The sequence below is a fragment of the Clupea harengus genome, chromosome 19 (genome assembly GCF_900700415.2).
Source record: "Clupea harengus chromosome 19, Ch_v2.0.2, whole genome shotgun sequence".
NCBI classification, from domain to species: domain Eukaryota; kingdom Metazoa; phylum Chordata; class Actinopteri; order Clupeiformes; family Clupeidae; genus Clupea; species Clupea harengus.
In genome coordinates this window covers 17,793,326-17,817,224 of record NC_045170.1, presented here as the reverse complement: position 1 = coordinate 17,817,224, position 23,899 = coordinate 17,793,326, and the positions used below count along the sequence as shown (strand labels likewise).

The 23,899-nt window shown below is 41.4% G+C and overlaps 4 protein-coding genes across 13 annotated transcripts in view; all 4 read right to left on the bottom strand.

Moving 5' to 3' along the window:
• The window catches only part of kmt2ba (lysine (K)-specific methyltransferase 2Ba), a 36,957-nt gene extending 36,421 nt beyond the window's left edge, over nt 1-536 (bottom strand). For 4 of the 7 annotated variants that reach the window (XM_031586719.2, XM_031586714.2, XM_031586717.2 and 1 more), the window contains exon 1: nt 157-535. In XM_031586719.2, coding sequence (XP_031442579.1) covers nt 157-459 — 303 coding nt within the window. In that variant the 5' untranslated portion in view covers nt 460-535. Of the gene's footprint in view, nt 1-156 lie in introns of all 7 variants that reach the window. The other 3 variants (XM_031586713.2, XM_031586715.2, XM_031586716.2) reach the window with 1 other exon arrangement.
• Nucleotides 537-1,035: 499 nt separating this feature from the next.
• Nucleotides 1,036-4,707, bottom strand: LOC105902058 (zinc finger and SCAN domain-containing protein 10-like). 2 transcript variants are annotated; one of them, XM_012829580.2, is made up of 5 exons: nt 4,603-4,707; nt 3,395-3,539; nt 3,133-3,248; nt 2,757-2,900; nt 1,036-2,421 (listed from the first exon to the last, which is right to left on the bottom strand). In XM_012829580.2, exons 2-5 carry the CDS (start codon nt 3,516-3,518, stop codon nt 1,681-1,683), a joined length of 1,125 nt encoding a protein of 374 aa, XP_012685034.1. In that variant the 5' UTR covers nt 3,519-3,539; nt 4,603-4,707; the 3' UTR covers nt 1,036-1,680. The 2 variants fall into 2 exon arrangements, with proteins under 2 accessions (XP_012685034.1, XP_031442598.1); XM_031586738.2 differs by lacking the exon at nt 4,603-4,707 and adding an exon at nt 3,810-4,312.
• Nucleotides 4,708-7,535: 2,828 nt separating this feature from the next.
• Nucleotides 7,536-13,305, bottom strand: ndufv1 (NADH:ubiquinone oxidoreductase core subunit V1). 2 transcript variants are annotated; one of them, XM_012829539.3, is made up of 11 exons: nt 13,199-13,305; nt 11,702-11,827; nt 11,245-11,327; nt 10,803-10,973; nt 10,387-10,570; nt 9,983-10,172; nt 9,621-9,833; nt 8,922-9,088; nt 8,566-8,647; nt 8,161-8,306; nt 7,536-7,870 (listed from the first exon to the last, which is right to left on the bottom strand). In XM_012829539.3, exons 2-11 carry the CDS (start codon nt 11,819-11,821, stop codon nt 7,793-7,795), a joined length of 1,434 nt encoding a protein of 477 aa, XP_012684993.1. In that variant the 5' UTR covers nt 11,822-11,827; nt 13,199-13,305; the 3' UTR covers nt 7,536-7,792. The 2 variants fall into 2 exon arrangements, with proteins under 2 accessions (XP_012684993.1, XP_031442596.1); XM_031586736.2 differs by having other exon boundaries at nt 11,702-11,837; nt 13,199-13,303.
• A 1,716-nt stretch (nt 13,306-15,021) lies between these two features.
• hcn3 (hyperpolarization activated cyclic nucleotide-gated potassium channel 3) lies at nt 15,022-23,114 on the bottom strand. Of its 2 annotated transcripts, XM_031586732.2 has the most exons (9): nt 22,106-23,114; nt 19,135-19,342; nt 18,714-18,938; nt 18,293-18,454; nt 17,970-18,188; nt 17,431-17,577; nt 16,863-17,103; nt 16,581-16,644; nt 16,021-16,156 (listed from the first exon to the last, which is right to left on the bottom strand). In XM_031586732.2, the coding sequence occupies exons 1-8, from the start codon at nt 22,606-22,608 to the stop codon at nt 16,625-16,627; spliced, it is 1,725 nt and encodes a 574-aa protein (XP_031442592.1). In that variant the 5' UTR covers nt 22,609-23,114; the 3' UTR covers nt 16,021-16,156; nt 16,581-16,624. The 2 variants fall into 2 exon arrangements, with proteins under 2 accessions (XP_031442591.1, XP_031442592.1); XM_031586731.2 differs by lacking the exon at nt 16,581-16,644 and having other exon boundaries at nt 15,022-16,156; nt 22,106-23,111.
• Between the last annotated feature and the right edge of the window lie 785 nt (nt 23,115-23,899).

Sequence of the window (23,899 nt, the reverse complement as noted above, 5' to 3'; positions counted from 1 at the left end):
GTTTCAGAACTAGATTATATTACACAGCTAAAGCGCTGTAGCATTACGCAGCCGACATTGTCTAACGTTCATTTCAGACGTTCTTCCAAACCAAAAAGATCTCTTAATGATACAACTCTATATAGCTGGATAGTTAGCAAGCCTTTAGCAACCAACCTCCTCACTCCCGCTTGAGTCGAAACCCGCCTCTCTCTTGCGCTTGTGTTTCTCTGCAATCCGAAGTAAGCGCACTAGTGACGGGTCCTCTTGCAACGTAAGTCCAATGTTGACGGGCCTCGGGCCCTTTGAGGCAGTCTTTCCATTTCCAGTCTCCAGCCGACCAATTCGCAAACGCTTTTCTGATCGCACTTGACTGCGAGATGTGCATGGTCGAGCTGGAAAGCGACAGCGAGCTGTGGTTGAAGTGTTAATGCCAGTAAGTACAGCAGAGGCTGACAATCCACCTCCCACTGCCGCCATTATTAACTACCACAACAACTGCGCTGGAGAAGTGGATCGGGGTGGGTGAAACAAGATGGAAAGGCGCGAGACAGTCCGCGCGCAAAGCACCATGGGAAAGCGAGTTTCTGTCTCTCATTGACTCATTGATTGAATTGCCTGAATATGGGCATATACTTTGCCAGTTGGTAAATTCACAACTTTTAAGATGGAGATGGTATTAGAAGTCCTAAAAAATAATTTGCCGAGATTAAGAATTATTTAATCATTTATTCTTAAAGAAGACCCAAGATAGCATTATGATCAGTCTGGTAAGTGTTGTATAGTGGTAATAGTAGCAACAGCACCAGTAGCATAGTATAACTATTTGTAGTAGGCTAGTAGAAATTAAGTACGTTTTGAAAGGTTTTCTTTTAAAAAACGTTTAAGGATTTTTCAAGAACTGCATCCTGGAACATCCCCTTAGTTTTGAACCACCTTGCATCAAAGTTTAGTTCAATCATAACGTTATCTGCAAAATAGAGAAATGTTATTTTCAGTAAATTAGTATTGATTTATGTTCCACAAAACACAACAGATAACAGGAGTCAAAGGAAGTGAAGTTGTAATATGAATTTTAATTTCAGTACATCAGTTTCTGAACAGAAAAGGACACTTCATCACAATCACGATGTGTTATTTGAAAACCAAACAATCATCTCTTTCCCATTTAAAATGTAGAAAAAAAACTATAAAAGTGACCCAGTTGAAATGTTCATTCCTCTAAATAGACCTACTATCATGAAGGAGAGGTCAGATGTACTCTGAACACACCCTATGCATAATCTGAAGCACCAATGAAAACCTCTTGTTCAAACTCCCGTTCAAAGGCAAACCAAACTTCTAACTATGTTTTAAACATACCAAACCACATTAAATCAGCAGAATGGACCTGGTATATAAAACAAAGTAGCAAAATAATGAAAGCTGTGATTTGATTTTAACAATTGATATTTGTATGTACAGATGATGTATACGTTTGTATTTACAGTAACCCATAATTATTGAACAATTATTAAACATTAATAAAACAACTTTAAAATGACTTCTAGAACCTATTCAAACTCGTCTGCTCCAAGTCGGGCTTAATGGCAACACTGTGATGTTCATCCAATCCCATCCTATTCAATCCCTATACTCTGTCAATCTCACCCTATTTTAAAACCCATTAACCCAGATCACTGTTCATGCCTGTGTTGCCATCTACCCCTTGCCTTCGTCTCCCCCTTCACCCTCACTGTGGATCTGCTGGTGGGCCTTCAGGTTGCTCTCTCGACCAAAGCTTTTGCCACAGGTGGGGCAGGTGTGCCGGTTGGACCCATGGGCACGTGCCATGTGGGCCTGCAGCTGCTCGGCGCGTCCGTAGCTCTCCTCGCACTCACTGCAGGCATGGGCCTTCCGTGGTGGGGGTGGTCGTGCGTGTGCTTCCTTCTTGTGGGCGCGGAGCTGTGCCACACTGCTGCACACTGTCTTGCACTCTTCCATGGGGCAAGGGATCTTCAACTCCGGCTTCTGCTGCTGTTGCTGCTTCGGAGGCCGCCCCCGACGTTTGGCGGTACCTACTTCTGCCGAATTCTCTCCACCTTCTGACGGGTGCGTCACCAACACCTCCTCTGCCTCTTTCTTCTCTCCATTCTCCGCCTCAGGAACCGGTTCCTGCTGCTGCTTGGGGGGTCTGCCACGCTTGCGTGGAGGGGGCTTGCCGTTGCAGTGCTCATCGCCTGCATGTTCCTCCTGGTGTTGCAAGAGTTCAGCCTCTGTCTCAAAGCCTTGCTGGCACTTGGGGCAACGGTGGGTGAAGCCGTCATCGGGTGGCGGTGCATCCGGGGCAGGGTGTCGGGTCAGGCGATGCGTGCGCAGTTTAGCCGGGCCACGGAATAGCATACCACAATCCTTACAAACACAGTGGCGCTCAGAGCACAGGTTGCGGCGGTGGTCTGTAAGCTGGAGGGGAAAGAACAAGTGAGAACGGCATCTTGACCGGGGGGTGGAAGGAGTGAGGAAATGTCAAGGAATGAGCTTTAAAGATGCTCTGAGCAATACCTGTTTTTGGAATAGTTTACCATACTGGTTACACATTTTGATAACTGTTAGAAAAAAATATAAAGTAATTCTCTGAAACTACGTTGAGCTCTGTAATCAGCCACTAACACTATGAACATTGTGCAGCTCTTGTGATGACAAAGAGTGCGTCCCATTACAATACACTTAAAAGTAATCTCATGGTGATGGACTAGCATGTCACACATGCAGATTGGACATCGGCTGGTTCACCTCACCTCAGAAAAGGTGGCAAAGCTGCCCTGACAGTGGGGGCAGCGAAAGGGCTTGTCCTCTGTGCTGTGGGTGGCTTGGTGCTGTGTCAGCTCCTCTGAGGAAGGGAAGGTGCGATCACACACATAACAGGTGAAGAGTGTGTCCGTCTGAAGGAAGGAATGAATACAAATGATCAGATAGATTGATAGATGGATACTTAATTAATCCCGAGGGAAATTTTAGGACATCCAGTAGCTTATACAATATACACAACTCACAGGCACAACACACACCACGACCCATAGCAAAATCTATGAAGTATTTAAATGTCATTTCAGTCAATCAGGCTAATTGTTTTATTAGAATTTAATTCTATTGTCCTCTGGGAGTGCTGGTCACCTGTTGGAGCTGCTGTTTGTACTCCTCTCTGTGGCTCTTCCTCATGTGTCTCTCCTTAGCTTTAGGGTTACAGAAAGTGATGAAGCACTGAAAACACTGGAGGCTGTCATGTTGATCTAGAAAAGGATGCAAAATAGAGACAAAAAATGAGAGGCCATGTATTGAAAAGACTATGAAAAGTGTCTCAATTGTAACGTCTACAGAGCACATTCAATTAAGTTTTAGTGGCTGCACAGAAGTTGTTCATGTAGTAATTGCTTACAGGGTTGGTTTATGGCTGGATTTGGCACTGCCACTGCCACTGCCACAGGGGTAACCACACTCTCTCCTACCACAACCTGATCCAGGTTCGACATATCAAGCTCCATTTTCACGTCCGAGGCCATTCGATCACTGGCCCAATGGGACTAAAAGTAGAGGGCGGGAGTTTCATTAGGGCAGTGTTTGAGTACATTGTGGATACCACACACCACCAGTACCACGTTTGATGTGTTTAAAGAATGCAATGTAAGGAGTTACAGTTATGAGTAGACACATTATTCTAAAACCGACTAGCTAGCTAAATGGATAAAGTAACTATTGATCATTCCAAGCCTCTTCAGTAACATTAAGGTAGTGCTCGATAGCTACTTTGCAGTTGCAAAACAACTGAGACCTCAACCAAAAATATGACGCACATGTGTATTTCGAAATTGCATACTCAACATGCCCAGGCTCTTGCAAAAGCACTGCAAGTCCTTCAAACCACGACGACGCTGAAGTTGACGTTTGTTTCGCCTGCGCAATGCTAATGTTAGCTACGATGTATGTATTTCGCTCTCTCTGCTGACGAGCACTAGGAGGCATTATTGCGTTACAAAATAAAATATTTCACATTTACATTGGTTAGCAATCAGCTACATGGAAAAGTTTCTGCAATTGAAACTTGTGAATCAACATTAGAAGGATTTTGGAATGCTGGTTAGCTAGCTTTCTGCATGGTCACTAGAGTAAACACGGGCTAGGCAATGCTAGCTTGTAATAACCGACTGCTGGAAGCTAATAAGTCCTTTGTGCCTAGCGATTCAGTTAACGTTATCTACCCTGGTGCATTTGTATCCTGTCCAAATACAGTGGTCTGTGTAAAGTAACTGAAATGGCCAGTTGGGTGGCTATCACACAGCACAGAGATATCAAAAACAGCTAACGTTAGCTTACATTTTGTCTGCATTAAAACTTCAGATAGCTAACGTCGTCCTCTATTAGCTAACCATTATCTAGTAACAGGACGAACAAAACAAGTGATTGATTCCAAACATGATGAGCGATGGGTATTTCAAAATGAGAGTTTCGTATTCCTCATAATCTTCAGCTAATACAAGATAAAACACTTAACAGTTCATGTTTCTATCATTCTCTTAACATTAATATATAAAAATTTGAAACGGACCATAGATTTAGTAAACAAAATACCAGTCGCTGCCTGCTTACCTTTCAAGCGTCCAATGAAATTAAGCACACTCTGAACGTGCACCCCTGACACGTGACGTGAGAACCGATTTGGCGCAGGCCCGCTCAAAAAAATTACAGGTTTTGTGTGTTATGTAGACCAGCAGTGGTGTATAAAGTACCCAAAAGCCATACTTGAGTAAAAGTAAAGATACCTTCCTGGAAAATTACTCAAGTAAAAGTAACCTTTTAGAATACTACTTGAGTAAAAGTCTTAAAGTATCTGATCTTTACTGTACTTAAGTATCAAAAGTAATTTTCTGATATTAAATGTACTTAAGTATTGAAAGTAAAAGTACAAGTAAATGCTGTTCATAAAAAAGCAAAGGGTCAGAATTTTGAAAATTATGAAGTTTATTCCGACTAGAATGAGCATACAAACTGGGCCTTATTTGAACTCAATAGGCAATACTAAAGCAGCACCGAAAGTAACAACCCAGTCATTACTTGAAACTGAAAAATGTTTTGTTCATCTTCAAACAAAACGTCCCAAAAAGCCATTATGAATTTTTAAAATTTTAATCTTTGTAACATTTTGTGAATGGGCTCCTGAGTATCCCAATGTATGCATATGGCACAACCTGAGAGCAATAACCTGGCGATCTGATATAAAGCCATAGCATTACATCAGGATCATCAGTTTTACAAGCAAGTTATCTGTACAGTAACTGTGAAATACTTTCAGCAACATGCACACACATCCCTTGAACAATAACGTTACTATTTTGCTCCACACTGCTACGTTACTGTAGTGTAGATTGACACTATCCAAGCTAACTAGCTAGATACTTCGCCAGAGATGGAATAAAGAATAAGAATAAAGAATCTTTGTAGGTTATTAGCTAGCTTGAAATATTATATACAGATCTTACCCAGCGGTGAAAGAACATGACTAATCTACAAGGTTGTGCTGGTGGCATTTAATGAAGAGGTTGTGGGGTTTCTAATTTTTTGATTGAGACCTGTGTGCTTTTGCTTCGATTATTGTTGTGCCCCCTTCGTTGTTGATCTTAATATTTTGGATATATCCTTCCACTGCATATTGCAGTCCATTTTGCCTTGATCTGGAGCAGTGGCGATTTTAGCCTGAAATTTCTGGTGGGGCAATTTTGTATGACTTCATGTCACAGTCAAAAAACTAGAGGTAGCTGTTTATAAGCAGTAGACCAGTAAGATATGTTATGGGCTGCATTTTGAGTGCCAGCAAGGAGCAGAAATCCTATTTCAAATACATTTCACATGCTTCAGCGCAACACAAAGATGTTGCCTATAATACAGCATTAAAGTAAAATGATTGCAACAAAATAAAAATATTAGACAGACACATAGCTCAAATAACTTGACTAATTTATTAAGCTTGTGGCACACGTGTGGCATACAATATGAAGCGAAAGGCACAACTTAAACAAATAACAGCAGCAAAACATGCTGCTAAATGAACAAAACTTTGTAAAAAGACGATGTCCTTGCAGATTGCATTGATACATCCATCAGCTCAGAAAAAAAAAAAGTTTGACTCACCAATGCAGATCACTTAAATAGGAAGTTGGCGCGGTGGTTCTTTGCTTAAGCAAACCTCTCGATGACTTTGCTGTTAAAATCCACCAGTCCATGAACAAACGGGTTTTCAATGGAAAGTATGGAGAGTCACGTTCAGTCTCTGCTGTCCCATCGTGTTTCTTGTGAATGTCTTAATCCTTTTGTGTGGCCCCAAACGTTTAATTTCGAATTTATCTTCCAACGACAATGTACTAAATTGCACCCTCAACAACTAGTCTACATTATTCATTGTAGGCTGAATTGAAACAATTCCCAAATACTCGAAAACTAGCGATAGCTAACTAGCAGTAACGTTACTGGCATTGATCTGTCTGATTTTGATCTGACTGTATGTTTTTTTTCTCTTAGTCACGGGGTACAGGTCTCGCGGTTTTCGCATTATTCCAGTCTAGTTGCCAGGCAGATTTCGTGGGGCACATCTGAACGTGCCCCACCGCTCAATGTTAACTTTGGCCTGTGTGGTTCATGCTCATTGGTGTTTCCATGGTAACGGTCAATAACGCATTAACGTGCGCTAGGACCACTGATTCGCCAAACCTGCTTGCAATCTGTGTTCTACCACAGTCCCCGACGTTGGTCTCGTCACTCTCATGATTCTTTTTTTTTTCTAAAGATGATTTGATTTTGTAACGAGTAACGAAGGTTTCAGGGGAAATGTATCGGAGTAAAAGTATCCGTTTTCTTTGCAAAATGTAGCGAAGTAAAAGTAAAAGTAAACAGAAATAAAAGTAGTAAAGTAAAGTACAGATATCCAAAAAAACGACTTAAGTACAGTAACGAAGTATTTCTATTTCGTTACTATACACCACTGTAGACCAGCCACAGCACAGCAATCACACAAAAGTAATAACCTCATTTAATTACTTTAACATTATTTTTACATCCCAAACTGTAGGAAATCCATGTGAATCAGTGAGATGCTTCAAAGATGCTTCCAAGGTTTTTTCAGCCACTTGTTAAACAGGCAAATGTTTCAATTAACCAACATTTAATATACAGTTCAAAAGTCAGAATAATTTAGGCACATTATCTTAATAGATAAAAAATATATATGATCTGGTGATAAAATATATGTCATTAACCACATTCTTCAGGTAGACCGGTTTGGAGCATGAAACCAAAACATGATGTTACATCATCATGATCACTGTTACAGAGACAGAAAAATGTCACCTAATTTAAACAAATCTGTCCCACGGTGGCCAGTGCACCGATGCAATCCATCCTTGACCCGGACCAGACATTGAAATCACTGGACACACAAAACAAGACTTTTTTCAACAGGATTTATGAATTGTAGAAGAATTTCATATCTTTAAAAACATACAGTATGTTTTAAATAGACACAGGATCAGTTCAACTCATTCATTGATTTATTTATTTACTTACATAATCATGAAAGAGTCAAAGGCTTTGAGTGATATCATAATGGGTTGGCATGATGAGGTCATTGCCCATGATCCGAGCATCTAAATCTACATTTAAGGTTCTTTGAACAGACAAGGCGAAAAAATGCAGGCAGCACGGTGGGTTACAGAGGTGGGACATGAAATGCACTTAAATAACATTAATGGTAAGATGTGCTTCCACACGTATCTATTCGTGATGAGGTTTAAGCCCTGGCCTGCTGCTTCTGTTTAAATTCTGTGATGCGGCTCTCCATAACAGGGCGGAAGTGACGGATCAATCCCTGGTGAGAAAGAGACGGAGAGAGATTATAATTTAAATAATAAATAAAAAAAAATAATGATATTTTTTTGGGAGAACGTTTCAAAACATATAAGTGTGTGTGTGTGTGTGTGTGTGTGTGTGTGTGTGTGTGTACACAGGTGTTGGTGGTGGTAGGAACTTTGTGCTTGTGCTCCACTATTAGAGTTTTAGTTTGTGCTATATTTCAGGAATCTATCTTTAGCCAAAATATCACTTGCATGCATGATGAGATCAATTTGAGTTTTTTCTATCTAAAACATCCCATAGTACCTGCACAGGCCAGGCAGCACCATCGCCCAGAGCACAGATGGTGTGACCCTCAATTTGCTTGCTGATTTCCCAGATCATATCGATCTCTGCCTCACGGGCATCGCCCTTCACAAACCTCCACATCATGTTATTCATCCAGTCTACACCTGTACAATGGGGGATAGACAGTAAAGCATGTTATGAAAGTTATATCTCAAATAGACATAAGGATGTACAGAATGAATTACTTGAAAGGAAAAGCCAGACTGTGGTGAGCACATGTAAAATGTATCTTCACGTATGATTGATGTCCTCCAACACACACACACACACACACACACACACACACACACACACACACACACACACACACACACACACACACACACACACCTCATTCTTTGACAGGCACAATAATGATCTTACCCTCTCTGCAAGGCGTACACTGGCCACAGCTCTCATGCTTGTAGAACTCAATCAGACGGGCGATGGCTCTAATCACATCCGTCTGTTGTCACAAAGGAAAACAAGCCATAAGAACACAGACGGTTATAAAAAGAAAACTTCAAAGTAAAAGATGACTTCATGTTCTGATGCTGTTGAAACCTATGTGTCTATAATGTATATGAACCTGTAGTGTTTATGAGGTCAGTGATTAAGTAGACGACTTTGGTTCAGTCAAGACTAACATATCAGGTGAACACAAACAGTAAGTGCAGGATCAGTATGTGTGTGTGTGTGTGTGTGTGTGTGTGTGTCCAATCAATGAGACGGACACTCACAGACTTGTCCATGACAATGAGGGCTGCTGTGCCCAGGCCAGTCTGAGCCTGGAGCAGGCCGTCAAAGTCCATGAGTACATCATCACAGACATGACGGGGAATAAGGGGAGTAGACGAGCCACCGGGAATCACACACAGCAGGTTATCCCATCCCCCACGCACGCCACCTACAGGAGGGAAGGAGTGAGTGAGCCAATGAACAAACAAATACACAAAATCACAAATCTATATGCACTATGCAGCTTGCTCATCTACCCACTGCAAGGACATGGTACCACCTGACACCGGTGGTTGCCTGCATGTGTCAAGTCATTATCAATAAAATCACAAGATTTTGCAAAACTGCTAATCATCAGCGCTATGTAAGACTCAGGACTGCCACAAAAAAAACCTTATGATCTGTAAATGTTAAGGCCTGTTCCATTATTCTCAGCTAATTAACATTTGCACTTTAGCACTAGGTAGCCTGATCAGTTGTGAGAATGACCTGGTGTGCTCACTTTTCATACAGGAGTGAAATAAACTACACTTATGCTGCAATGTCAGCAGAGTACTTCAGTTTGGTGTACCATCACTACAGCAAAGAAAATGCATAGGGTTAGTTATATATGCATAGGGTTAGTTAGAGCTCCTAAATATAAAATATAAATATATATAAAAATATTCTAATTCCAAGTAGGTAGTGGCAGAACCCAGTACCTGCATGCCTCTCAATAAGCTCCTTCAGTGGGATGGACATCTCCTCCTCCACTGTGCAAGGGGTGTTCACATGTCCAGAGATATTAAAAAGCTTCGTCCCAGAATTCCTCTCACGACCCATGCCTACAAACCATGAGCCACCACGACGGCAAATGGTGGGTGCCACCGCCACGGTTTCTACGTTGGCGACAGTTGTTGGGCAACCAAACACACCTGCCACAAGAGAAAGGGTACACATCTCATAACATGACGGTGATTCATCTTTTCATAATTAACCTACCCCAGGGCCTCAATTCTATATGTAAAGCATATATTGCTGAGGGCGCTGAGCAGGGCCATCACAGTACTGTTGTAGTTCTTACCTACGTCAGCAGGGAAGGGAGGCTTTAAGCGGGGCTTGCCCTGTTTGCCCTCAATGGACTCGATGAGAGCGGTCTCTTCTCCACAGATGTAGGCGCCAGCACCGCGCATCACATACACGTCAAAGTCATAGTCGGAGCCACAAGCGTTCTTGCCAATCAGACCAGCAGCATAGGCCTCGTTGATAGCCACCTGTACAGAACAAACCCAACAGGGGATGGACGAAAAAGAGTGAAGAAAGAAAATAAAGAATTTACCTCAGCAATTAATTGCAAAGAATTTACAGAATTGTAAAGAAACGCAGTGCAGCATAGACAACAAACCACAAGCAGGATTTTGACATACTGTTAGATATAAACAAATGGCATTATAGTTGTCTTAGCAGGTAGTATCTCATCTTCCTCACCTGCAGGTTGGAGGACTCGTTGTAGAACTCTCCGCGGATGTAGATGTAGGCAGCGCGGGCACCCATGGCCCTGCCAGCCACCAGGCAGCCCTCCACCAGCTTGTGGGGGTCGTGGCGCATGATCTCCCTGTCTTTGCAGGTGCCAGGCTCGCCTTCATCAGCATTCACCACCAGGTACTTAGGCCTGAAGGATAAAGTAGAAGCAAGAGAAGGAGAACGTTTCAAAACATATAAGAGTGCGTGTGTGTGTGAGTGTGTGTGTAATGGATCAGTTTAGGTGGGTGTGTGAGTTTCTGTCCAGAAACTCACACACCCACCTATAGAATAAGTGCATAAGTATGAGGGGTTGGTACACAAATCTGAATTGCATTTGATATGCATCTGTTCATGTGATCAGGAGATCCGGAGCTACAGACCTGCCATCGCTGGGTTTGTTCATGAAGCCCCATTTCATACCAGTGGGGAAGCCTGCACCTCCTCGGCCCCGGAGCCCAGAGGTCTTGACCTCATTGAGGATCCAGTCCACCCCCTTCAGCAGGATTTCTTTAGTCTTGTACCAGTCGCCACGACTCAGTGCTCCCTTCAGCCTGGGAACAATATCACAGTCAAATGTAATAAGGAGTGGGTCATGACAGTGGAATTTCACAAGATAATCTTTTGTCCCCCCAATTAAAACCAGTCAGTTGTGACAGATTTTACATTTAATAAGACTGGTTTTAAAAAGCCTGTGGGGATAAGTGTGCACATTACAATACCTCCTACTGTGAGTTTAAATCTACATTTACGCATCATAATCTTGTTGCTGACTTGTTTGTGGTAATGCTGGTGCACATGCCATGATGTGCTTAAGAACCCTACCTCCAGTCGTGTCTGCCATACAAATTGGTGAAGATTCTGTCTTGGTCAGCCAAAGGGCCGAACTTTGTCTTCTTAGGTGTTTCCTGAACAAAGAGAAACAGGTTGCAACCAGGTACAAATGGGCAGTCATAGTAATCTTGCTCAAGCCAATTTTGCTCAGCTGCCAGGGCAAAACAAACATTTCAGCCATTTTTGGTTTGAGAGTGTGTAAAATAAGTGTGTGTTGCTTTTTCCCTATATATGTTTCTTAAGTGGTCTACTATGTGTTTTAAGTTATACACAGTGAAACATTTTAAATTCCTTGTGCTATTGGTTGGGGTTAAGTACGTATTGCACAGAGCAGTCATGTGGTTATGTTGAACTACATTCAAAATCATTTGTTCCTGCTGATAACATCTTTTTTGGCTTTTTTTACCTGAGGCTTTACAGAGACACAGACATCATGTTCCCTATTTACCTGTTGAGCGGCGGTACTGTTGAAACGCGTGATGGTTGTTGCTGCGCACTGACTGCCAGCAGCTGCAGCAGCTGGAGCGCGCACAGCACCACTGACCAGCACGCGAGACAAAGTCAGCATTCTAACCTAAAGTAACCAACATTTACAAAATAACAAACAATTGTAAACAAAAAGTGCCTTTGAGGTATTAGGTTGAAGTTAAATTTAAGGCATTTCGAGAAAAATATACATTTCCACTTACATCAGCAAAAGCTGTTTGATAACACAGCTACATAACGTGGCAATATTCAACAGCTTATCCTAGAAAAAATCCTACCAACTATAAGAATTCTCAGTTATACCATCTATTACTGACAGACACACATGCATTATCGCACGACATTACCACCGTCTCTTAAAGCAGCAATACGGAGTTCGGTTCCAAAACTAGTAAGCTAACTACCTAAAAGGCATACAAAAACCTTGCAAAATCCACCAACATCCAAGCTGACACTGATAGAAGCTTGCCAACACACTAACTGGTGTCTTTTGGCAGTATAGCTGGCAATGTCATGCGTGTGAAAGCTTTCTTCCATTTTTGCAGGGTGTTCCGGCCCGGTACACAGAACTACGTAGGGCATATCCTGGATGGCTAGTGGGGAAGACAAAGGTGTTCATCTGTCCTTCACATGAGCATATGCTATCAAACTGAATTTGAGGATGGTACCAAAACTAGTTGCCTGTAAAACCATACCTCAAAAAGTGTCAAATTGTTGCATAGTCTTACTTTAATCCCAAACATGTTTAAATACCACTGTCCTACGGAAATCAGTTTGCATAACCACTGGAACCCCTCTTCAGACCGTGCATCATACATAATGTCTGTATGCACAACTGAAGTTAACACAGGCTGTAACATGAAAGTCAGTTACATGAAAACGTAAATGGATCACTTTATTTTACATTAGCCATCGTCGAACACCAATGTAATGTCAAGCTGTCACCTATTTTAGCGCAACTAGCTAACACAGTGATACAAGTTACCCTCTTACAAAATGCCAAACAAACGTGAAGCACATTAATAGTCCAATGCCATAATATTTATACAATAGCCATCGTCGAACACCAATGTAATGTCAAGCTGTCACCTATGCTAGCGCAACTAGCTAACACAGTGATACAAGTTACCCTCTTACAAAATGCCGAACAAACGTGAAGTACATTAATAGTCCAATGCCCTTATATTTATACAGGCATTCAAATATCAGAGTGCAACAGGTCGTAATGTTAAATTCGCCACCGACAACAACTTCTGATCTAACTTAAAAACATGGAGCGGTGACCTCCATATTCACTTTCATGGAAGGCGACTTTGGATGACAAGATATCATTAGCTATCTAGCTGCACATTCTAGACTGTACAGTAACACACTGCCTCTGCGGCATGTAGCAATGGTTATCAGACAGAAAGGTCAAGAAGTAATACGACATAAGTTACAAGAGTAAATTAATTCTTACTGTGGTTCTGAATCCTTAAATCGTGTCGGACTCAGAAATCTGTGCTTACAAAACGAGTAGCGGAAGTGATCCTTTCGCGACCGGGAACTAGTCCGATTGGTGTGACGAGCCGTGTTGTGAAGGGGGGTCATGCATTTTGTTACAGAAGCGTTCTCAGGTTCCACCCTTCTCATGACTAATGCTAATCTGCATTAAATAAGGGGATTGGATAACTGTCTGTTTGTCCATCAAGATAAGGTTAAGGGAATAACGTCCCTTCAAATCTTACTTCAAGCTCTATCAAATAGACTGCAAATAAAGCCTATCCACATTACACTTAGACCATTATTCCTGACTGTTATCAGCATCACTATCATCTTTAAGGGCCTATGTCTGGGTAGTCTGAGGACGTCTTAAATTCCTTTTCTTTCAGGCTTTTTTATTGGTGTTTTGTTGATGAAAGGCATGCATTTTTTTTGTCCCAGTATTGGCTACTTATTAATGCCTTTGAGACAACATCTCTTCCATACAACCTGATGTGCTCTTTATTCACCTTGGAATTTGCACCAGTTTTGTTCACTGCTTCCCTTTTTCAACCACCAATGTGTTGAGAATAGCCGTTTCTGTCTCTCCAGAACTGGAGCTAGCCCACTGTCATTCACCATGCTAGGCTACTGTATGATTTTCTGACATGGTTTACAAAGTTACTTAGTTAACACCCAATTCGATCAGCATAGTTACAATTCAATAGTTATTGTCGCGTCTATTGCATTCCCATGGAATCCTCGATCAGCGATTCGAAAGCAGGATATAAAGTTCTCCACAGATTTATTGTAGAATTTTAAGCCACAATAAAGAGATGAATACCAAAAATTGATCTGCCAAATATACTCGTGCCAATATACTTAACCCTCCTATTATGTTCAAATTTTACCCACATCTATTATGCTTGGGGTCAATTTCACCCCAGCAATTTAAACCTCCAAAAAATTATTATAATTCTTTTTTTTTACCTAAGTTTTTGTGTCAGGTACTTTAGGTTTGTTTGTTGACTACCTAAATAGCCCTTAAAAATAAAACAATACAATACTCTTTATACATCCAGAATACATGTTACGCAACTATGGAGAAATATGCAGATCCCCATAAAATCTCACTGATTGACCTAAAATTGGAAAGAGATATCCTTCTGGTGTTTTTATGGCTTCATATTATTTCTAAGTACATATTGTTGCTATCTATAACATTTGGAGTAAAAAACTATTTCTTTTATCAAGAAAAGTAACAATGTGATGAAAAAAGTTGATATTTCTTGTATATTTTATACAATTAAAACAGCCTGGGGTCAAATTGACCCCAAACAACACCTATGCGTAAAGTATGTGTACAGGACATTGAAAACATATCATCATGTTAATTTTGTCTTTACCCAGTTGTCCCCATTAAATTAGGAAAAGTCATTAAATATGAAGCAAAAAAAATGATGTCAAACATTTATTTAGAGACGTTAAACATTGAATGGGGTCAAATTGACCCCAAACATAATAGGAGGGTTAAAAGGTTACCTAACACCTCCCACCTATGCCCTGTTTGGTTGACCCCTACAGCCAATTAGGTTTGACCTCCCATCTGACCCCACTCAAATCAGAAGGCGATACTGTATCTGATACCACACCCATTATTTCCCTTGGGTCAACGTAAGGTAATGCCCTCTTATTTCAAATTCCAACGGTTTAATACTAACCCCCTCTCACATAAATCAATGGGTATTCTGTAAATCCATTCCTTATTCATTTCATGCAAAAATATTCCAACATTATCATGGTCAAAATACATGAAACCGGAACTGTCCCTCTTTTTTTATTTCAGAGATAAAAACAGTGGATATTTTAGTGACATATTGACTGCCAAACTGGAAATGTCCCAGATTTTCATTTCAGAAAGCTGGTCACCCTACTCTAGGCCTACACATCAGATGCAGATACTATTTAAGCCCAACACAGTGACGTAGGATACATGCCTGTTCAGTCCAGTTATATGCACACTGCCCTAATGTCAATTTTCAGAAAGTATTTAAAATGTCCTGTATGATCTAGTAACTTCATTTAGGACTTTTTTAAACATGGAACTTGGGTATCACAATTGAGTTCTAAGAAGTGACAGGTGCCTTATATGATAATGTGTATTGTTTTCTTCCTGTTACACGAAATGCAGCTATAATAAAATGTCTCTTGTAAGAGAAAAACTGGAAGACAAAAGCAATTGTTTTTAAGTCTATTTGTGAGTAGAGGTCACTGTGACCAGCCTGATTTCCTAGTGAGAGACTGTGGATGGTGTTTAAATCTTGCAAGAAATAATAATAAAATAATACACAGTTGTAGCATTCATTTAAAGTCCACTGAAAAATGTATATACTGAAAAGTCTGTGTCTGTGATGGACTGGCTTTTCCAATTTCCAATAATCACAGCGATTCAGTCCAGAACAGTCAATGAGGAGGAAGACATCTGCATTGTATGCAAATAAACTCTCTTGTTCATTTCTTGTCATCAAAGGCAGGTCTCAGTTTCAGTATAGGGCATATATTGATTAGCAACTAAATACAGGTGTGTTGTGTACAATTCAAACCTAATGTTGAGGTTGAGCCGACCATGGTTTAGGTGTGCTAGAAGACAAGTTTCATTGAAGGGACCTTGCCCCACCCACACAGTGGTAGTTCTTCCTTGCTTGTCTCCATCACTGCATGCTTTCATCCTCTCCCTCACTCTCCTTCTCTGTCTTAATGTCTCTCTCTCCTGGTGGAAGGATAGAAATGTCTGGGCGGTCAATGCGCTCCATAGCAATGCTCTCAAAAGCTCTGCGTAACAATGGATGCTCCTCCAGGACCTCGTTGAAGCTGTCCACACTCAGGGAGTAGAGGCGGCAGTATGTTTCTGCATTCACACTGGCCGTGCGGCGTCCACGAGTCAATAAACAGATCTCTGGATGGGAGGAGAGAGAGAAAGAGAGAGAGAGAAGTAGAGTTATGATTGTATAGGATAGAATTTAGAAAGAATATTTGGAATATAATAGAATAGAAAGACGGTTTTTTTTCAGTTTTACTGCCAGGCATGATTAAATATTACAGAGACATAATCTACACAAGTGCAGCATCAACAACGCATCCAAATCTGATATTTTATTTGAAAAAAAATGCAGTTTCCTTAGACAGATATTTAGGTATAACCACAATACAACAAAGTAGACTACAAAATGTTAATTAACCAGACTTTTTAAGCAGGAAAGGGTATTCCAAATTTAAGCATACCAAATTTCAACATTTTAGCTTAAGCGGTTCTTGAGATTTTTAAATGTGCCAACTGCAGCTTGGATCATTAAATATGGTCAATCATTATAAGCTCTGACCCATTGATTCTGATATTTCCAACTCCTTCAGAGCCTACCCCACTTCATGAAGGGACTCGCCAACCTAGGGACACAGATCTTATATTCATTATCAACCATGTTGGGCTACAATCACACAAAGTTGCGTGTGGATTGGTGAAGTCTAAGTATGTGATTTCGTCAACCAAAAATCGGTGGGAAAAAAAATGTAAGCTATAACGGCAGTCATAATGAGAATAAGAACTAAAGAACAAAGCTCAATGCAAGTCACCAAACTTTAGATCCACCAAAAATGGAGCATACCCCCAAAGTATGAGCCATCACTGAGCTGCTTCTCCTTCTTGTCACTGGTTATAACATTGACACAGCCGTGTTGTATGAAGTACATCTTGCAGCCTAGCGTTCCTTCCCGTATGATGACGTCATATGGGAGAAACACCTCAAAGCACAATTTGGTCAGCACCACAGTCACGAAATGGGGGTCAATGTTAGCGAAGAATGGCATGTTGGCCACCAACTCACGGCAGTTGAAGCCCTTTATCTCCTGTGGACATGGACAGACATGGACAAAAGGACACGAATGAGATGAGAGGACAGCTGGTGCATGGCAATGACAACCCAGTCACATAGACAAGACACAAATAACACTGGCAGATGGACAGATAAAATGCAGGCAGCACTGATTACAGGAGAAGAAGTAGGATAGAAGTGCAGTAATACAAGGAAAGAAAATAAAGGTTAACAAAGCTAAAATGTATTAGAAAAGGGAGACAAAATTTAAAGGCAGAGTTGAGCTTCTCCAGGAGATAAGCATAATGTTACAGATTAAAATGCAATGATAGTTAAGCCAATTTAAATGCATGTGAAAGACCTCTTTGAGTGGATCATTGAGCTCTCCTAAGATGCTGTCCTCATCGAACATTTTGCCCTGGAAGCGATGCTCATAGTACTCGTGTATCTTCTGTCGCAGGTCAGCGGGAAGCTTGTGGAATGACATGTACTGTTCCACCTGCTTATACTAAGAGAAAAACACAAAACATCATCTTAAATATTCATGTTGAGCTAATATCACAGGGAAATAATCTCTATGCACGCGTGTGTGTTTAAGCAAATGGATTAATCCCTTTGATAACTCGATAAGTAGATTTGATCATGCCATGCTGAGGTGGCATGGGTTACTGCTGATTCATTCGTTTGGGTAGATGCCTCAGAACCTAGCAGCAAGCTGTAGACATGCACACAAAATTGTCCCGCTTCTTATTTCCTGACAGCTTTATACAGTAGTACAGGTTGTGTGTCTTGATTAAACCTGGCATTGTTACTCTAGATTGTTATTCAGGGCTTAACTGTGAGTGTTTAATCATGTCAGTACATTTTCCAAGATGTCACAGTTTGTTTGTGCAGCCTCACCTTCTCCTGGTACTGTCGACGGGAAGAGTCCAGAGATTGAATCAGGTTGGTAGCAGTGCCCAGAAACATGGCATAACAGGTAGCGCCAATGATCATGCTGATCATGGTCAGCCAGACATCTGTCAAAGATTCCGGTGCCTGTGCCCCGTACCCGATGCACAACATGTGGCTCATAGACATGAAGAAGGCATAGGAGTACTGTAGCTGCCAACTGGCATTCTGAGTGATGGAAGGACAGGAGAGAGATGAAAAAGTGAAAGTGCTTTCATGGCTGCAACTAATGCACTCACATATACAGACAACCACGCAGCTGTCCAACTCACCACCATGTTGTTTTTGGTGACCCAGCAATCAGGCGGGAAGTCCTGCATCATGGGCACGATGAACTGCAGGCAGCCATCCCAGTGACACAGCAACATCATCATGCCAATCAGGTTCACTATCTGCACCACCGCACTCGCAAGGTCATAGGTCATATGGAACATCTGGACGGCACACAGGCAGAGACCAAGGTCACAGATTATTTCATCTCTGTCTCTCTCTCTCTGTCCTCCAGGACTAATACGTGATCTTTTTATGCCTCTATCCTTTACCTAAGCTCTTCCTTTCTTTCCTCCTCCACCCCCACTTCCTCTCATTTGTGCATGTACCAGATGAGTCTTCATTTGTCCTTGACCTCTCTGTCCTCCTCCATCCTTCCCTTATCTTTTCCCTCCCTTCCCTCCTGCGCTCCTCCTTTCTCACCTCCTCCCACTGGTGGATGTAGCGGATGAGTCTGGAGAGCCTGAGAAGGCGCAGCAAGCTCAGGATTTTAGTGAAGCGGACGATGCGCAGCGCCCGTGCGGTGCGGTACACCTCCGCTGACTCCATCCGGGCCCTCAGATCCACCAGCCGAAAGACGTAGTCCACTGGAATGGAGGAAATGAAGTCCACTAGGAACCAGCCATGCAGGTACCGACTACGGATCACCTGAGGGCCCACATGTCTTGTTTAATATTTATCCAATTCCTGTACATAATCACCCATAAACTACTCTGTTCAAAAAGCATACAGCTTAAGCCTAATGTTGTCCTACTCAAAATACATGTGCAGAATTTTCAGAGTAGTACAGAAGCTGCAAAAATCCTTTACTTTAGTAGAGTAGATTTCAAGAGTAAGATTTTACCTGTGGGTCCAAGATGATCTGAGCACCATCACCTTCCAGCACACCTGTGCGGAAGTTGAAGATCAGGTCCAGAAGGAAAAGTGTATCTGAGGCCACATTAAATGTGATCCACGGTGCCGTGTTCTGGTCCTCGAAGAAGGTGATGCCCCATGGCAGGATGATCAGGTTTCCCATCATCAGGAACAGCATAACCAGGTCCCAGTAGAACCTATTAGATTGCAGGACATTGTCGGGAAAAAAGTAAGACAAGCCACCAGTAGAAGCCACCCAGCCAGAGATTATTTCTCATCTAGTCTAGATCTCACCCACTTTAGAAAACAGCTATGTACTGAAATGTGTTACAAATATATGGCAGAATAATCCCAGCAAGTGGGGTTAAACCCCTTAGATACAACTCCAGACTCCACAAATTAATGTATTACTATCGACAACTTTTGAAAAAAGGGATAGTGTTCACACAGGTAAATTAAAATGTTTCTAAAGAGAAAATTCCCTTAAAATCTATATCACAGTAGGGGAATGTCTCTTTTGGAATCTGGCAACCCTCACACACTGTCTGGGTGTAATGTTCAAGCCAAAGACCACAACCCTGACATCACAGCTCATTGCATTACTGAGAGTAGGTCAGGGCAGCCCAGCAAGGCTGGCTGATTGTAAATTCTGGACGACCACATTTCTGAAACAGAATATTCTGTCTTGAGTCTAAGGACCATTCATTATTAATGTATTGTAGGCACTCTCAATGCTGTAGTACTCTGTACTGACCTGATCTTCATATAGTACATTAGGAGAGCCTTTTATGCACAGCCTTGTGACTTTTAGTGAAAGACAAATTATTTAACTTGCACTGATGACAGGACAATCCATTTTGAAATTTGAATTTGCTGTTCAATACACACAACACAATTTGCTTCCATAACTGTACATTTTTCATTCAAATTTTGTTCATAATTAAAAATGACACCCTGACAAGAAGGGAGAATTCGACCGTGAACTCTTATGAACAGATGTAATGTAGATGTATTTGTGTGTGTGTGTGTGTGTGTGTGTGTGTGTGTGTGTGTGTGTATGATAGACAGGCAGAAACAGAGTGTGCTTCTTCCCATTGTATTTTCTTTCCTACAGTTACTTTAGACAGTTGAACTGTGAACAGTGACCCATTCTGAGTCCACCCCAGGTCTAACTAAACCAGACATCCTGTGGTTGGTATGACACCACAATGCGATATGACTTAAAATAAATATCAGAAGAATTTCAAAGATCTACCTGGGTGACGATAAATCCACAGTAATTTGTTTCAGTGTAGAGTTTTAAAAATATTTCATAAAAAGGAATAAATGAGTTTGGCACAATATGCTTCTATCTAATATCATGGTCTGTTTTAAGAACATAACTTCTCAATTTTCTATTTGGGGTTTCTTGATGTAATAAGTGTAATTAAAAAAAAATGTAATAAAAATAATCACAACCTGTGTGAAGCACTGGTCTCTTGCCTGACAAGCAGACAGCCAGTGAAACACTGGTCTCTTGTCTGACAAGCAGACAGCTATACTGGGCAGGTTTCATGCTTTGATTTACTTCATGGTTTGGACTTGAACCAGGACTAGTGTTAAGATATATGAAACCATGTAAAAAAAAAGTGAATTCAACGTTTCATGATGCGCTTTACATGCTCTTTTTAAAAAACGAATATCATAAGAGTTTAACAGCCATTCTTTCATGGATTGCCCAGACATAATGACTCACAAAGTCCACTAATCCAGGTCATCTGTCCTGATACACACAAACACAATCCTCTCATCCACTTAGTTCACAATACAGCTTGTGTACTGACACCAGCCACAGTACTCAATCTCACTTGGCACTTCTGAAATTAGATGGCTTTTACCAATGTAGGGCCTGATAGTAGCCTGCACTGATAGCAACAGCCCTGATAAATGGTAACTTTAGAGTGTGAAAGAGGAAACTGGTAACCAAATACTCCAGGGCACCTCCACCCCCACCCCCTACACACACACACCTTATTATATTTGGACACCCAACTGAACCCAAATCAATAACTGGGTTCTGTGGACACAATATTTACATTAACCCAAGGAGACATCCCTTGTTGGAGAAAACAGATGAGTGCCCATCAAATAGTTTAAAGATCTAATTTATGTACGGAATTACTGAACTTGTAACCGTGAACAGAGCTTTATATCTAACAGCTTTGTGTGCATACTATCTATCAGTATATGCACACAATGAAAAGGTCCCTTATTTTTTTGTGTTTTTTCAACTGCAACAATACATGAAAAGAGGGACATGTTGTTGCCTCGGTGAAAATGGTTTACCTGTGAACATGCTAGTTGTTCTGAGACATAAGGGATATGTTGAACCAAGCACTTTCCTAACCACAGAAAATCTGTGACATGATATTGTCATGATACATCAGATTTGTTGATGGTGAGCATCAATGCCCTTGTCAAAAATGTGTTGACAAATGAACTACATATAGCTACATATATACTTTAAAAATGAATGTCAGCTAAAACTTAAAAAATGTGTCAGTTACCACAGGATATTGAAAGTATTGCGACTGATGTGACTTTAGACTTGAATAGAATCTTCATATTCATCATAGTATTTAAATAAATTCCCGTGATTTGCCATCTCATGCGGATATAATTTTCATATATTAAGAGAAGGTTCAGGACTCACTAGTGTACTTCTCAATAAAACATAGGCCAAATCAATGTACCATGTAACCTTGGTATAGGATTAAGTTGCACTTTCAAATTCTCTATAAATAAGATTGTGGTTAAATATAAACATACAGAGGTGTTCTGCAAGTCATTTAAATGATTTCTTATCTGCTGTGCATTCATTTTGACCATGAAACTCCTTCTCCAGATTGTGAGTAGACTGAGTGTAATTTATTCTTTGCCTTTGTTTTCTCATACCTCATGACCTCTGCCCTCTGAATTACCTGAAGTCGCTGTATGGGTGAATTATCCACACGTTGTAAGATTTTACCCGCTGTTGCTCCGCGGCCACTCCTTTAGCGCTACCAAACATTCGTAGGGAGAATTTATTGACTCCGGGTAGGAGCATCGAACTGAGTCGCATTTGGAAGGTGGTAGTCCTACTATGCATGCCCTGATCCTGTTCGTCTATGCCTGGAGATGGAGTTCTTGGCATTTCGCCCGGGTACTTTAAATCATAAGCAGTTGTCGAGCCACATCTGGTTGTGGAAGTTGTTACTGTAGAAGTCTGAGATCCTTCCATGGAGTCTGTCATTTTGAAGTTTTGTTGTGTTGAGGGCTGTTGGTGATTTGGGTTCACGAAAGACAGCAGCCTCCTGCTCACTTCTCCTGCACCCTCACCCCGCGTTGATGTCTGCGATGATGAGCGCCAGAGGGGGAATAATCTCCCTCTGCTGCACTTTTTGGAATCCCCATTTGGTGCTATAGGTTGCCCATCGTAATCCATTTCCAATGTGATTAGAGTAATCAGAACTACTTACAACAAACAAATCCTTAGTTTCCCAAAAAATCTGCAGCTCCTGTGTGAAGACCAGAAGTTTTGTGTGCTTCCCGACGCGCCGTTTAGCGTCGATTTGGTTTCCTCCGTGTTAAACCATGGTGACCGCTTGAACTCCATAAACATATACACTCAGTTGCTCTGTTGTTATAACAGCAATTTCTCCATTAATCATCTGATCACTTCTGCGACCACCCCGCGTAAAGATTGGACTGTGTATACCTGCTCGTTCGCTGTGGTGCCCGTAGATGAGCACTCACATAGTGTGTAACTGTACAGGTGCTTTAATCGGCTTGCTCTCAGCCCTCCTCCGCTGACGCCTGTTGCGTCGGTGGCGCTGGGCACATGTGGCAGAGACTGGTTCTTACATGAGACAGTTTATAATACCCAGAGAAAGGAAGACTATTGATGATATCTATTATCTAGACTGCCCTGTGTTTCCTGTTCACAGTGGGCGTGACGACGACGACGGTCGGTATCAATTGGGTGTTTTCTTTCAAGTGTGCCAGAGATCCATTCAGTAAAGTGCGTGGTGTCCTATTCCTGGATGAACATCCAAAAGCTCCGACCTGGTGAACTGGAGACTTAATTACCTGCATGGCCTAATCCCTCTGGCCTTGGTCTCCTGCAGTTGTTAGAATGTATGTCCTGAAAGAGAAGTCAGTGTATTGTGCTGATGTTAAGTTTTCTAAAGTTTCTACTAATTTGCTCCTTCTATTAAAAGCAGCAATAAGGAGTTCTGTTCCAAAACTAGCAAGCTAACTACCTAAAAGGCATGCGAAAACCTTGCAAACACCACCAACAGCCCAGTTGACACTGATAGAAGCTTGCCAACACACTGGTGTCTTTGGCAGTATAGCTGGCAATGTCATGCTGTGAAAGCTTTTCTTCCATTTTTGCAGGGTGTTTCAGCCCGGAACACAGGACTACATATGGCATATCCTGGATGGCTAGTGGGAAAGACAGAGATGTTTATCTGTCCTTCACATGACCATATGCTATCAAAATTAATTTGAGTATGGTACCAAAACTAGCTGCCTATAAAACCATACCTCAAAAAGTGTCAAATTGTGGCAGTGTTGTAGGATTTATTGAAAGGTCAACACAGGTCAACAGACCGTAGTCACTGATTTCTTACGGAGTACCTTTCCAAATCTGTATATTTAGAGCAGCAGTAAGGAGCTTTGGTACAAAACTAGTGATTTAACTACCTCAAAGGCACATTCCAGACAGACCCACA

Coding starts and splice junctions, on each gene's coding strand:
- LOC105902058 (XM_031586738.2), bottom strand. CDS start 3,839: ATGTTGAGTATGCAATTTCGAAATACACAT. Junction 3,540..3,809: donor TGCAATTTCGAAATACACAT/GTGCGTCATATT, acceptor CTCTACTTTTAG/TCCCATTGGGCCAGTGATCG. Junction 2,901..3,132: donor ACAAACAGCAGCTCCAACAG/GTGACCAGCACT, acceptor TCCTTCCTTCAG/ACGGACACACTCTTCACCTG.
- ndufv1 (XM_012829539.3), bottom strand. CDS start 11,821: ATGCTGACTTTGTCTCGCGTGCTGGTCAGTGGTGCTGTGCGCGCTCCA. Junction 9,089..9,620: donor GCTTATTGAGAGGCATGCAG/GTACTGGGTTCT, acceptor TCCCTCCTGTAG/GTGGCGTGCGTGGGGGATGG. Junction 7,871..8,160: donor GTGCTGCCTGGCCTGTGCAG/GTACTATGGGAT, acceptor CTTTCTCACCAG/GGATTGATCCGTCACTTCCG.
- hcn3 (XM_031586731.2), bottom strand. CDS start 22,608: ATGGATTACGATGGGCAACCTATAGCACCAAATGGGGATTCCAAAAAG. Junction 19,343..22,105: donor CACCCATACAGCGACTTCAG/GTAATTCAGAGG, acceptor GCAATCTAATAG/GTTCTACTGGGACCTGGTTA. Junction 17,578..17,969: donor GTCGACAGTACCAGGAGAAG/GTGAGGCTGCAC, acceptor TTTTTCTCTTAG/TATAAGCAGGTGGAACAGTA.